The sequence below is a fragment of the Neltuma alba genome, unplaced genomic scaffold, assembly GCF_004799145.2.
Source record: "Neltuma alba isolate B1F8T4 unplaced genomic scaffold, ASM479914v2 tig00012581_pilon, whole genome shotgun sequence".
NCBI lineage: Eukaryota > Viridiplantae > Streptophyta > Magnoliopsida > Fabales > Fabaceae > Neltuma > Neltuma alba.
In genome coordinates, this window is record NW_021637033.1 from 82,801 (window position 1) to 94,927 (window position 12,127).

Below are 12,127 nucleotides of genomic sequence, written 5' to 3' on the forward strand. Positions count from 1 at the left end.
TCTCACAAACTCAAAATTTACTTGCGGTATTAAGTCCAATCAAAAGAAAGAGACTTGTCTATTTTACTTATTTTGTATTTTCTTTCAATTAGATAGATGTAGTTTCATGAAAAATAATTTTAGAAGAACAGATTGTGTTAAAATCATGTTCGACACCCTTTAATTAATTAGATAATGCGTTGAAATGTTCTTTATAAGTTATTAGCCATTTAGCTTCACAGAATATCAATAATAAAATTAAAAGTACATATAAATAATATATCCGAGTCTAATGACTTTCGATAATATAAATATTAATACAACTACACAAGATATGCATTTATGGTAAAGAATCAATGATCCATATGCCACAATAATGTTATGTATTTTTCAAACTCTGTAAAGTTTAAATATTCTCACGATTTACTTTATTAAACTAAGAAATTTAACATAATTATTCATTATGAAATATATTTACTTTTTTTTTTTGGGCCAAACTGAAATATATTTACTTGGGTGGCTGTGAAAGCCAAAGTGGCATTTAAAAACAACAGGGAATAAGAAAAAGCAATGAGAAAATCAGAAGATCGAAGGAATAAATATAAACAAACTAGTCCAAACTTGTAATTTACGAGATTAAAAAACCAAAGTAAAACAGTAAAGATGTTGGAGATTCGAGGAGTACGAGGGTGAGAGCTATCACTGTCTGAGGGAGCCATCAGACATGTCTCTTTGTACTGTGAAGCAAATTAAACTTCAAAATTAATTTTAAGACAGCCTGGGATGGCTTACCCATTTAACCTTTCTTTGAGGCCGAAAAAAAGGAGCAAAAACCAACACTGCAGACAAAACCCCAGCTTTATCGCCGGCCCATAATCGGAAATTCTGAAGTCAGTCACTCCCCATCTAATCTGCTTATTTCTATCTCATTCCCTTCTTCTACTGGGCGATTTTGTTCAGAATTTTAGGTTCTAACATCACTCGGGCTCAGAAAATAAGAGATCGGGAAAAGGTAAGGGAGGAGAAGGGATATTATAATTATCTGATTATTTTCTGATCTCTCCTTCAAGTTTGATCTCCAATTCCAACCTACAGTAATTATGTTAACTGATTTTTTGTCCATTACACGGTTCCTTCCTTTCACTTTCATCAAATTAATTTGTCGAAGTTCTGGTTTTTTCTGTTTTCTGTACAGTCAACAGCCAAACCCAGGAAAACCCTAATCTCTCTTCATCACTCGATTCTTTTCTTTAATGAACAAAATTTCCTTTGTTTTCTTCCTTTTCACTTTTGATCTGCATCTTCCTTAGTACATCAACTAGCTATCTGCAGCTTACTGATTCTTTTTTTTTTTTTTTTTTTTTGAGTTAGTATTTTTCTTCTGTGTAAAACTATGCAAGCCCAGAAATTAATTTTTACTGATGAATTGATTTTTGATGTGTTGGGTTTGTGTTAATTTAGAAATTAAAGGGGAGATGACAAGAAAGAAGATAGAGATAAAGAAGATCGATAACATATCAGCAAGGCAAGTGACATTCTCAAAGAGAAGAAGAGGGCTTTTCAAGAAAACAAGGGAACTTGCTACGCTCTGTGATGCTGAGATTGGTCTCATTGTCTTTTCTTCCACTGGAAAGCTCTACGACTATGCTAGCTCAAGGTCTCTTTCTTCTCTTTACCTGTATATATATAGCCCTTCATTATCATGTGTGCGTGCGTAGCTTTCCTTATATATGTATGTAGATTTCAATTATATTTCTATCTCTATAGATCCATTCTTCTTCATCTTGATCAGTCAAATCCTGTACAAAATCTTGATTTCAATTTAAACAATTCCTAATTGGGTAATAAATTCCTGAGTACTATTGTACCTTTAAAGAAGAAACATAGTATAGTATAAAAGAGCAAAAACAGGGAGGGAAAAGGAAGAAATTAATTATGATAAACTTCAAATTCGGTTGATAGGCAGTTAATTTTAGTTGGTTAGCCTTTCAAGTTTCAATCACTTGCAAGGATATTTCTTGAATGTTTGAGGTATGGCCCTTTTCACTATATATACACTAGAGATAAAATTATAAAAATAGTTAGATGTGTAATTTAATAAAAAAAATTGTTTAATTTCTCCTTCTAATTATATGCTTAAAATCTATCTCAAATTATATGGCCGATATATAAATCCGAGCTACTTATTCAGAAAGTTTTGATATGACTCACTTTGAATCACTTTTCATTACTTCAAATTGTTGTTAATTACAAATTCATTATATCCTGCAAGAAATACAAAATGGAAAAAAAAGTGAAATATTGTAATTTGTTTACAATGTGATTTCAAAACCTTTTTCAGCTACAAAAATTTTGGAATATTTACACATTTGATAGACAAGTTGTTTATGAATAATTATTAATATTTTAAAATTCTACCTAGAATATCATTATGGCTTGTAGTGATAGATAGTAAGACTAACACTTTTATGTATTATCTATGTATCTTTTTTTTTTTTTTGGGTGAATATATATATATCCTATTTCAGAATGCATCGGAAAACGATTATTACTGGACAAATGTACAAAGATAAAGTATGACGAGCCAGAAAATATCGAACAGGACGTTACTCTTTCTCTTTCAATTTCAAAGCTTTTTCATAATATATAGAGAATTAGTAAGCATCAACAATAATAAATAGTTGTCTTTAATTATTTAGACTAAAATTGGCCAAAAGAATTATTTAGACTAAAAAGGCTCAAATAGTTACTTGTTTGCGTCAACTTACCATCGTACTTATAGGGTCCTTCATCCATAATGTATCAAAATCTATTATCCAAGGACTTATAGCTTTGCCCATGGATTCACAGCCCAATTAGCATCTGAATATCCTGCTAATTAATTGCATTGATTAGCATAATGTATAAATAATTTGCAAAACACCTTATGTATCTCAATAATCCTATTGGCCATTTGAAAATGCTTTATTTTGTCAATGATATATCGAACTGAAAACGACTCATAACACCTAAAATAAAGAAGAAATCAGTCTTAGACATGCCATTGCCTATATCAAATACCTTAGGGAGCCTACAAACTTTGTGGCTTTCTACCTTTTTAGATAAAAGCCATTAACTAGCTAGTCTTCACATCAATACGATGTGCCTTCAAGTTTAAACTCACAACTATCATAAATTAAAATAAGACTAATTGATAGTTGAATTTCGTCATCATAGGCGATCGAGAAGATATTCTGATACTCGATGCCTTCTTTTGATGTATACTACTTGTCAACTAAACCAATATTATATCTCTCAATAGAACCACACCCTCGTTTTTGTCTTGAGGATTCACTTGTTCCCTATGGTTTGTTGACCAAATAAAAGATCAACGAATTTCTAAACTGGGTTTGTATTCACTGATTCCATCTCTTCCATTATTTTAATCCTTTTTTCCTTAGTTGCACATGAAAGGGCGGCTTCTTTTGCTTTAATTAAGCGATTAGTCATCTTACAATTACTATCAACACTTCATGTTTCATCTCAAAATGACGATATAGAGGAACCTTTCGTCTTTTATCTATTCCTACATGTTTGTGTCTCTCAGGGATCACCCAATGAAAGAATCACCCTTAAATTAGCAAGTACACATCTAATTGTTTCTCACTTGTTTGATTTTGATCTATAAAATTCATGTAATATGACACATAGTTATTTATATGCATCCGTCTCATCTTATCTGTCAATTCTCCAATTCCCTCTTTTGGGGGGGGGGGGCTTCCAAACTACTTCCTCTGTCCCTACTTATATGACATGATTTTTAAGGCTGTGATGTCCCTTTGTATGAGTTACTCCTTTGGTCCAATCTATAAGTCACTTCCAACATGTTTCTCTTATTTAAAATTCAACTTTTCAACTTTATCCCTATTTTGTATACATTATACTCATATAAACAAAGTTAACACAATAATAAATGAAGGATAAAATTATACATTCATACAAAAAATTTCTCTTAGTACCCTATAAAGATGACTAAAAAATATTTTCTCTTTCTACCCTATAAATAGGACCAGAGGAGTAATTCACAAAGTTCTAGGACAAATTAATTAGATAATTTCTCCCAATAATGCCCCTGGGCAATAAATAAAATGAGTTGGCACACCTGCAATTAATAAAGGAAAATGATGATCATCGAAGACAAAATTGGAAAGAAGGAATATATTTTTAGAAGTCAACTAATTTCTCAATATCTGTGAATTAGTTAATTATGCCTTATAGTAAGAGATGGAGGGAGTACCTTCCTAACTGGTGATATGTGAGGGATTTGGATGATACTTGTTTATTTGGGAAGCAAGAAAACATACATATAATTAACATTAGATCTAATCGCAGACTTTAGTCTTATTACGGGGCTAGCCTTTTCTCATCCCTAAGCCTGATAAGTGGCCCCTATTTAAATTGATTGGCTAAGATCGTGTTACGGAGTCCACTACGCTCACTATCAACCTTTTATGGCTCAACTCCCCTTTTGCAACCCTAGAGCCTGTTGCATAACTATGGAAAGACAAGTCCCAGAAATCCATGTCAGGAAAGATTATTTTTGTATTTAACTCTACTTCAACTTTTGTTGTTTTCACATCCTAGAATTAGCATAGTAATCGTAATGTAGTTCATGTCAACGCTTTATGATTGTAAATATTTTTGTCCAAAATTTTTAGGGAATGAATAGCGGGTCCATTGGCATTGTTGCTATATCAGGATCTCACACACTAGAATTGATTCCAGATTCTCTCTCTAGTGTATACATCTCCTTTACCTTGTACTATCCAAAACACACAACAAAATGAAATTTTCAAACGCTCCCATTATATTAGAGATCTATTATCTAGAGTTGAATCTCTTAAATTCACTGGGGGCAATGCTAGTAAGAAGGAAACAACCCTGAGGGGAGTCATATGCGGTCAGGCTGATCATCTTAGTAGGCTGAACTTAGTCTTCAGTGTGTCTTCCCTCCAATTGGTCACTAACCAGAAAAAGGGTATAAGCTCTATGATCACATTTCTTATAGTGTCATTCAAAGTATTAATGAATTCAATAATTTTGATGCACCTATTTCTCTTAATTAGCAGCAAGAAGCTTTGTTCTTTCATTGCCCATCCTTTTGAACAATTTGTTTCAAGTGATTCTTTGTTGTCAAGGTATTTGGCATTTATCACTAGCAGCCTTGATAAGATCAAGATACCAAATAATATTCAGGAGACCCTAGAGGCAACAAAATGGAAAGAGGGAGTTAGAGAGGAAATGAAAGCCTTAGAAAAGAATGGGAATGGAGAAGTTATATAACTTCCAATAGGTAAGAAGCCAGTTTACTGCAAATGGGTTTTTATTGTGACATTTCATGTTGATGTGAAAATTAGAAGGTACCGAACTAGTTTAATGGCCAATGATTTTCCTTGGACATGGAGTTGATTGTGCAAAAATTTTTGCGCCTGTGGCTAAATTAAATACAATCGTAGTTCTTCTATCTTTAGCTACTAATTATCACTGGCCGGCCACTTCAACTTAACTATTACTTTTCTAATTCAGAATTGATCGATGTTCACATGACATTACAAGTCTTTGAATGGGTTGAAACATTCTCCCAGGGCTTGGTTTGAGATGTTTACAAAAGTTTTGAAAAGGGAAGGCTACAAGAGGGGACATCCATATCACACTATCTTTTTTTGAGCATAAAAATGGGAACAAGATCCTATATTCTCGATATGTACACATGGATGATATTGTGTTGAGAGGAGATAATACATTAGAAATGAACCAACTAGTAGAAGTAAAGGCTATTGAGTTTAAGTCTAAGAGAGGAATCAATGTATTTTAGAGTAAACACACACAGACACGCACCTATCAGAACTGTTGAAGAAAACTGGAATGCTTGATTGCAAACCAAGTGACATTCTCATAAAGGCTAGAAAGGGAGGTGAAGATGAAAGTTGTTAATAAGGAATGGTGTCAGAGATTGGTTGGAAAACTGATCTATTTGTCACATGCATGCTAGCTTTTGATAAATAAGTTTTGCTAGCCAGCATATGCATCAATCTAGACAAGGTCACTCGGAAGCAGTACTTTATAAAATCCTAAGATACTTGAAAGAGTCTCCAAGAAGAGGCCTCCTCTTCAAAGGAGGAGAACGTATGAATATATAGAAGCATTCACAGATATAGAGTAAGAAAGATCTTCAAAAAAATTACTAGATCTAACTATGGCTATTTTACCTTTGTTAGAGAAAATCTAGTGACTTGTACGAGTAAGGAACAGAATGTGGTGATTAGAACTAGTACTAAAGATGAGTTTAGAGTAGCTCAAAGCATATTTAACTTAAAGGGCGTTAGTTTCAACAATTACTGAAGGAATTTAATGAGGAGGTTTAGATGTTGATAAAATTATAGTGGTAATAAAGTTGTTATTAACATTTCTCTCTCCATCAAATCCAACATGATCAAACAAAGCATCTCAAAGTACATAAGCATTTTGAAAAGTGGAAAATCTTCTCACAATAAATCATTGGGCGTAAAATTTTTTAAATTAAATCATCATTTATTGTTGTTAAAAGATTGAAAAACTCAGCTGAAAGAAAAAGGCCGAAAGGTATTTTAACATAAAAGAGAACACATAACGAGATCACCAAATAGACGCAATGTTTGAATTGTTGAGTGCATAAACATGTCTTTAAATGTACATAAACATGTCTTCAAATGATATTCATACATATATAAACAAAAACATATTAGCGTAAAAATGAGTGCAGAAAGCCATATGATTCTGCAGAAAGATCATTCGATGAGAAATATGTTTCATTTAAACAAAAATGAGTTAATAATCAACCAAAGGAATTCTGAGATTTTTTGTTCCCATCTCAAGTATGCAGAAGATAGTTGAAAGACATGGTATCCATTTAGACATGCAAACATCAGATCAACCTTGTATTGATTTGCAGGTAAGTATTTAATTTTTTTCCTGCAATTTTTCGCAAATGATGATTTGGTGTCACATCAGTTAAAACAACGAAAATGGATATTTTACCAAAAACAAATACGTCACTAAAAATTATCATAAGCCTATTTGGCATGGAAGTGAAAATGATGTTACATGCGCCTATTGTAATACTTATCTCCTCTATCAAACATATAGCCTTTAATGTTATTACTAGTTTTCACCTTATGTTCGTTGTAATGTTATTGTTAGTTATAATAAGTGCATAATTCTTTGTGCTTAGTTTAGAGTATTGCGTAATTATTCTGCATGACTCTGAACCTATACCCTATAGAAGTACCAACTTTCTTACATCAACCGGGTGATGAAACAATGCATTTGAGCATTCTCTGATGCCTAAATCTTTCAATTTTAAGTTGCTGTCTCTAATTCTGAATATTAAAGAAAATATAGAAGCTTGTAAAAACCAGTAAATTGGATGAAGTGACGAGATATATAATATTGGAAGAAATATCTGTTTTTCTTTGTTATGTTATGGATTGCATGCCAAGTAGCCCGTTAATCAAGACTTAAATCTCTTTAAAACTTGAAGATCCAACCCCTCATTCTTTTATCACGGAATGTAATATTTCACAGACGTTGCTTAGCCTGAAGTGAAATCGTCGATGGGTTTGCCCCGGAAAATTTTTGTTACGGATTGGATGTGAAAACTTCAAAGAGCTGAGCCGTGAAATAGCAATAAAGACCCATGAACTGAGGTATATATGCTTATACTGCACGATGAGTACTGTGTATGTACCATATATATAGCTACTATATTGTATTAAAGAATCAGGGTTCTTCTACTTAAACAGGCAGTTGAATGGGGAAGCGTTGCAAGATTCCACAGTTCAAGAATTACAAAAACTTGAGGAACTGCTTGAAAGGGGTATGATGCGTGTTTCAAAGGAAAAGGTCAATCTGTTTCCCTTGTACCTCGATTAATATGCAGGAATTAACTAGGGGTAGGAAAAAGGAGTTGGAAAAAAAAATTCTGCGTGCACACATGTTTGTTATGCAGAAACAGAGATTTTAAAGGAAGCTTTGATTCCATTGAAATTGGTGAAACCTGATCCCACCGCGGGACTATGGAATTGGGCTTTGAATCTATGAAAATGAATTTTTGAACAATTTTTGCCCTTATCTAAGACAAATTTTGATAATTTGTTTTCTCTTGTTTGCAAGAATTTTATCTTCTAGAATCCATTAAATGGGAGGACTTAAACTAAAATAGTTGAACTTTTTTTAAAAAAAAAATATCTAGACCATCAACTTTGATTTGGACAGCATAACTCGCACTCTAGGAATGTTGAGGTGATTTGGGTTCCTCTGCTGCATGAATAATCCTGACAGTCAAATTACTAGTGTATTAAATCATTTTGTGTAGTTCCATCTTATAAGAATATAGTTTCTTGTGTGTTTCAGGATAAAGCAATTGTAAATGAGGCCTTCGAATTCAAGAGAAAGGTATGTCAACTCATTTGAATCATTGATCTGTGCATACTTTTCTAATTGCTTTAATTTAATTAATTGAGAAACAAAATCTTTAATTGATACTAAATTAAAGATCTAAGTTGATCGATTGGGTAAATTAGAGTGACAAACAGTGGTTCAATTAAAACTAAAGACACTAAATTAATTTACAGAGAAAATAAGAGGAAGCAATCAAGCTTACTTTTCATGATTCTTAAACCAGAATTCATCACACTTGGAGTGTGAACGTTCATATTTTTAAGCAAGTTGCTTGGTTTGGCAGTAAGAGGATCTCTTCATTCTACCATCAATTAGTGATTCCTGTTGTGTTTTTATTTACTAGAAAAGTATGATCATAAATTAATTTGTATGTGCTTAACATAAACACTGCAGTTAAGTCTGCTGCTTGACCCCCACAACTTTTTAGAATTTGCATTTACTATGAATGTAGGGGACATTGACCTGAATCTTTCTTCTAAAATATACATGATTCAGAAGTCTCATTAATTAATATATATATATAATATCTAATTAGTACATTATATATATGTATATTGAAAGGCTTAGAAAAGATGTCTTGCATGCCAATAACGTCCCTCATCTTAGAAGGTTTAATATAACAGTTCAATCCCCACTACCTAATTTTCATTTTCATTAGGTAAAGAAATTTTGTGTGTGGTGTTATCCCAATTATGTGTTGTTGTTAGTATGGCAATATATGCTATTTATTACCTTAATCTCCCCCTCAAGTTTCAACATATGATTCAGGGAAAAAAACTGATGGAAAAGAACAAGAGATTGAAACAGGTGACATATAGCTATGTTTTCCAGATCACTGCAAATGATAGGATTAATTGAAATGAGTTAGATGATAAGAATGGCTGTGTTTTCAGGTTACACATGAACAAGGGCAATCATTTGACTCAGTGAATTTGTCCAGCTCATCCTCTAATATTCCTCAACAGTTTAATGATTTTGATACCTCTCTCAAGTTGGGGTTTCCTTGATCATATACAATATTTAATTATATATGATTGGAGAGCACCTAGAAGAAAATGATTGGATCAAAATCAATTGAGAAAGTCAATTATTTTGGTCCAGAACAGCAAAAAAAATAAATTGTTGGGAGAATGGCAATGAGGTCCCAAATGATTGAATTAACGATAATCGTGTTATCAACAAAAGTTTCAAAAACATTAAATGCAAACATTGATCAAAACATAATTTTGTAAATTCAGAAGTCTTAATTACAAATAAGGCATTTAAGTTTTAAATTTAACTCTCAATTTACAATTCCTATTTGTAAATTGTCTGAATTGACATTTACAACAAATTTTTCAGAAAAAAATTTCAAACACCTAATTATCATTAATTCATTCTAAATGCCATTCTCCCATTATTGTTCAGTTTCCAAAAATAAAGATTCCTCTTCAAATGCAACTAAGTTGTATATCTTAAATGAAATTTGTTATGATTTAGCTATAATAAATTTATAAATTTTAATAAAACAATCATCAATGGAGTTTCTTATTTGACAGAACCAAAAAAAAATCTCCTTATGCTTGTGAAATTTTAAGATTCAACACATTTGTTGTAAATTTGCTATAATAATATTATAAATTTTTAAAAATCACAATCTTATTATAGCAAATTCACCTCTAATCATGACCTTATGAAACTTGTAGCCTTATTAATAAAAGAACAAAATTTATTAACTCTTATTATAATTTTTCAATAATAGAACTATGTGCCTTTTAATTATTTTTTCATGCCAACCCATAAATAACAGTTTTTATCTAAAAAGACTATTTTTTTTATGCTATTTATTTTTCTATTTCATTTTTCACACCATACGGTTATCAACAGGACACCTAAGTTGATAATTAGATTTTGACCTTATATCTTTTCCGAAATTTTTATATACTTCAACTTGAATTTTGATTGAATCCCTGTATTTTTTTTAACAAATCTTCATAATTTTATATGATTTTAATCGTAGTTTCTTTTAACTTGCTTTAGATCAATCTTGAAACCATAAGGCCCACTACTAAAGAAAGTGAAACAAAGTTTGGTGGGGCCAGTTTTATTAATATAGGCGATTTTATGTCTGCTAATCTAATAAGAAAAGTTTCGTAGTTCACTTCTTAGTTCTTAATCCATTAACTAAATATGTTATACGTCAAACAAGGTAAAACCCCCACTACCATGGTCCAACCAGCGTAGATCTTTCTTATGAAAAGGTTGTTCAGTCAAACTTCATTTTTTTTTCCAAAAGAAAAAAAGTTATAAACAGAACAAAATGATAGTACGTGAAGCCCTCAAATGAAAAACCCCTCATTTTTATAAAAGAAGAAAAAAATTATTTTATAAAAGAAAAGCCCTTAAACGAAGAACGCTTTTCAAACTCAGGTGATACAAAGAAACGCCTTTTAAATTAACCAGAGTTTGCACACATAAAATGGATAGCAATTATTTGTACAGATTATGGAAAAGACGATGAGTTAAGGCAAACGAGACCATTCCTTATTTGTACAGATCATGATATTATTCTAATTATACCCTTATTTAGAAATTTTTCTTGATATTATTAAAGTAGTTATTTTCTTATGAGTACAAATATCTTCTTATTAAAAACCTAAAAAAGTTCTTTATTTCTAATTGTTTATACAGCAAAAGTACGGATTGTCATAAATAGTAAAGTGGTCAGAAATGTAAGTCTCACATAGACTTGTATTTTTTTTTTTTTTTAAGTACAGTCAAACAACAAACGCCATGAATTCAGCTAAAGTTGACCAATTACATAAGTGAAAAGTATGAAGACTTTAATCTTGACTAAGGACTTGGTATATTGAAACTCTAGAACACTCAACTAAATCCCCGGTTATACTTGCTTTTTAATGATGATTATGCACGAATAATAAAATGGTGTTAAATGAAATGAGTATTTTTTTAAAAAAATCCATAAAATCCTATAAATTAAAATTAATGGGTTTTACGCTGGAGAATTAATGGATCAAATTATAAGGGCTCAATTTCAACAAAATAACTATAAGCATTGATTCAAAATTGAGGTACTAGATGCCAAACTTGGTTAAAATTCCCATTTGACAAATTAACTGAGAAATAGGGTTTGGAATAAATGTAAAGGTGTGGGGCTTTTAAATATCAGTGAGTGTGACAGGAAAAAGATCACGTTGCCTTAACAAAGATTAATTGCATATGACAGATTGTATATAACGGATTTTCACTTGTATATGATGAATGCTAATTGCATATGACTAATTTGTATCTAACAATTGCTCACTTGTACATGTAATTAGCTTACATATAACAAAATAACACAAGAACTCATATGCAAATAGGTATTTGTCATGTGCAAGTGAGCATTTATTATATGCAAATAAGTATCCTTCATGAAATATCCTACTTTTAACCCCTCAGAGTACGTATTTGGAAGCGTTATGATTTAAGCAATTCATGAAACAAACCCGTAGATTGAAAATTTGTGATTGATTCTCGGGTTACTGTTTACTGATTAAATTTCAGATTTTCAATCTAATTTTGAGCAATTATAACTCTTAGAACACACATCCGTTTTAAGTGATCTAACACTTGTTTTAAAGCTCAGGATGTGTACTTTAATCATGTCAAATTTCATGCCTTAACTCAT

The 12,127-nt window shown here is 31.5% G+C and overlaps 1 protein-coding gene across 1 annotated transcript; it reads left to right on the forward strand.

The window, feature by feature from the left end:
* Window positions 1-1,454: 1,454 nt before the first annotated feature.
* LOC114728908 (MADS-box protein AGL24-like) lies at window positions 1,455-9,464 on the forward strand. Its single transcript, XM_028915864.1, has 4 exons — window positions 1,455-1,636; window positions 7,800-7,899; window positions 8,410-8,451; window positions 9,351-9,464. The coding sequence occupies exons 1-4, from the start codon at window positions 1,455-1,457 to the stop codon at window positions 9,462-9,464; spliced, it is 438 nt and encodes a 145-aa protein (XP_028771697.1).
* Window positions 9,465-12,127: the final 2,663 nt, after the last annotated feature.

Coding starts and splice junctions, on each gene's coding strand:
- LOC114728908 (XM_028915864.1), top strand. CDS start 1,455: ATGACAAGAAAGAAGATAGAGATAAAGAAGATCGATAACATATCAGCA. Junction 7,900..8,409: donor TGCGTGTTTCAAAGGAAAAG/GTCAATCTGTTT, acceptor TGTGTGTTTCAG/GATAAAGCAATTGTAAATGA. Junction 8,452..9,350: donor CCTTCGAATTCAAGAGAAAG/GTATGTCAACTC, acceptor CTGTGTTTTCAG/GTTACACATGAACAAGGGCA.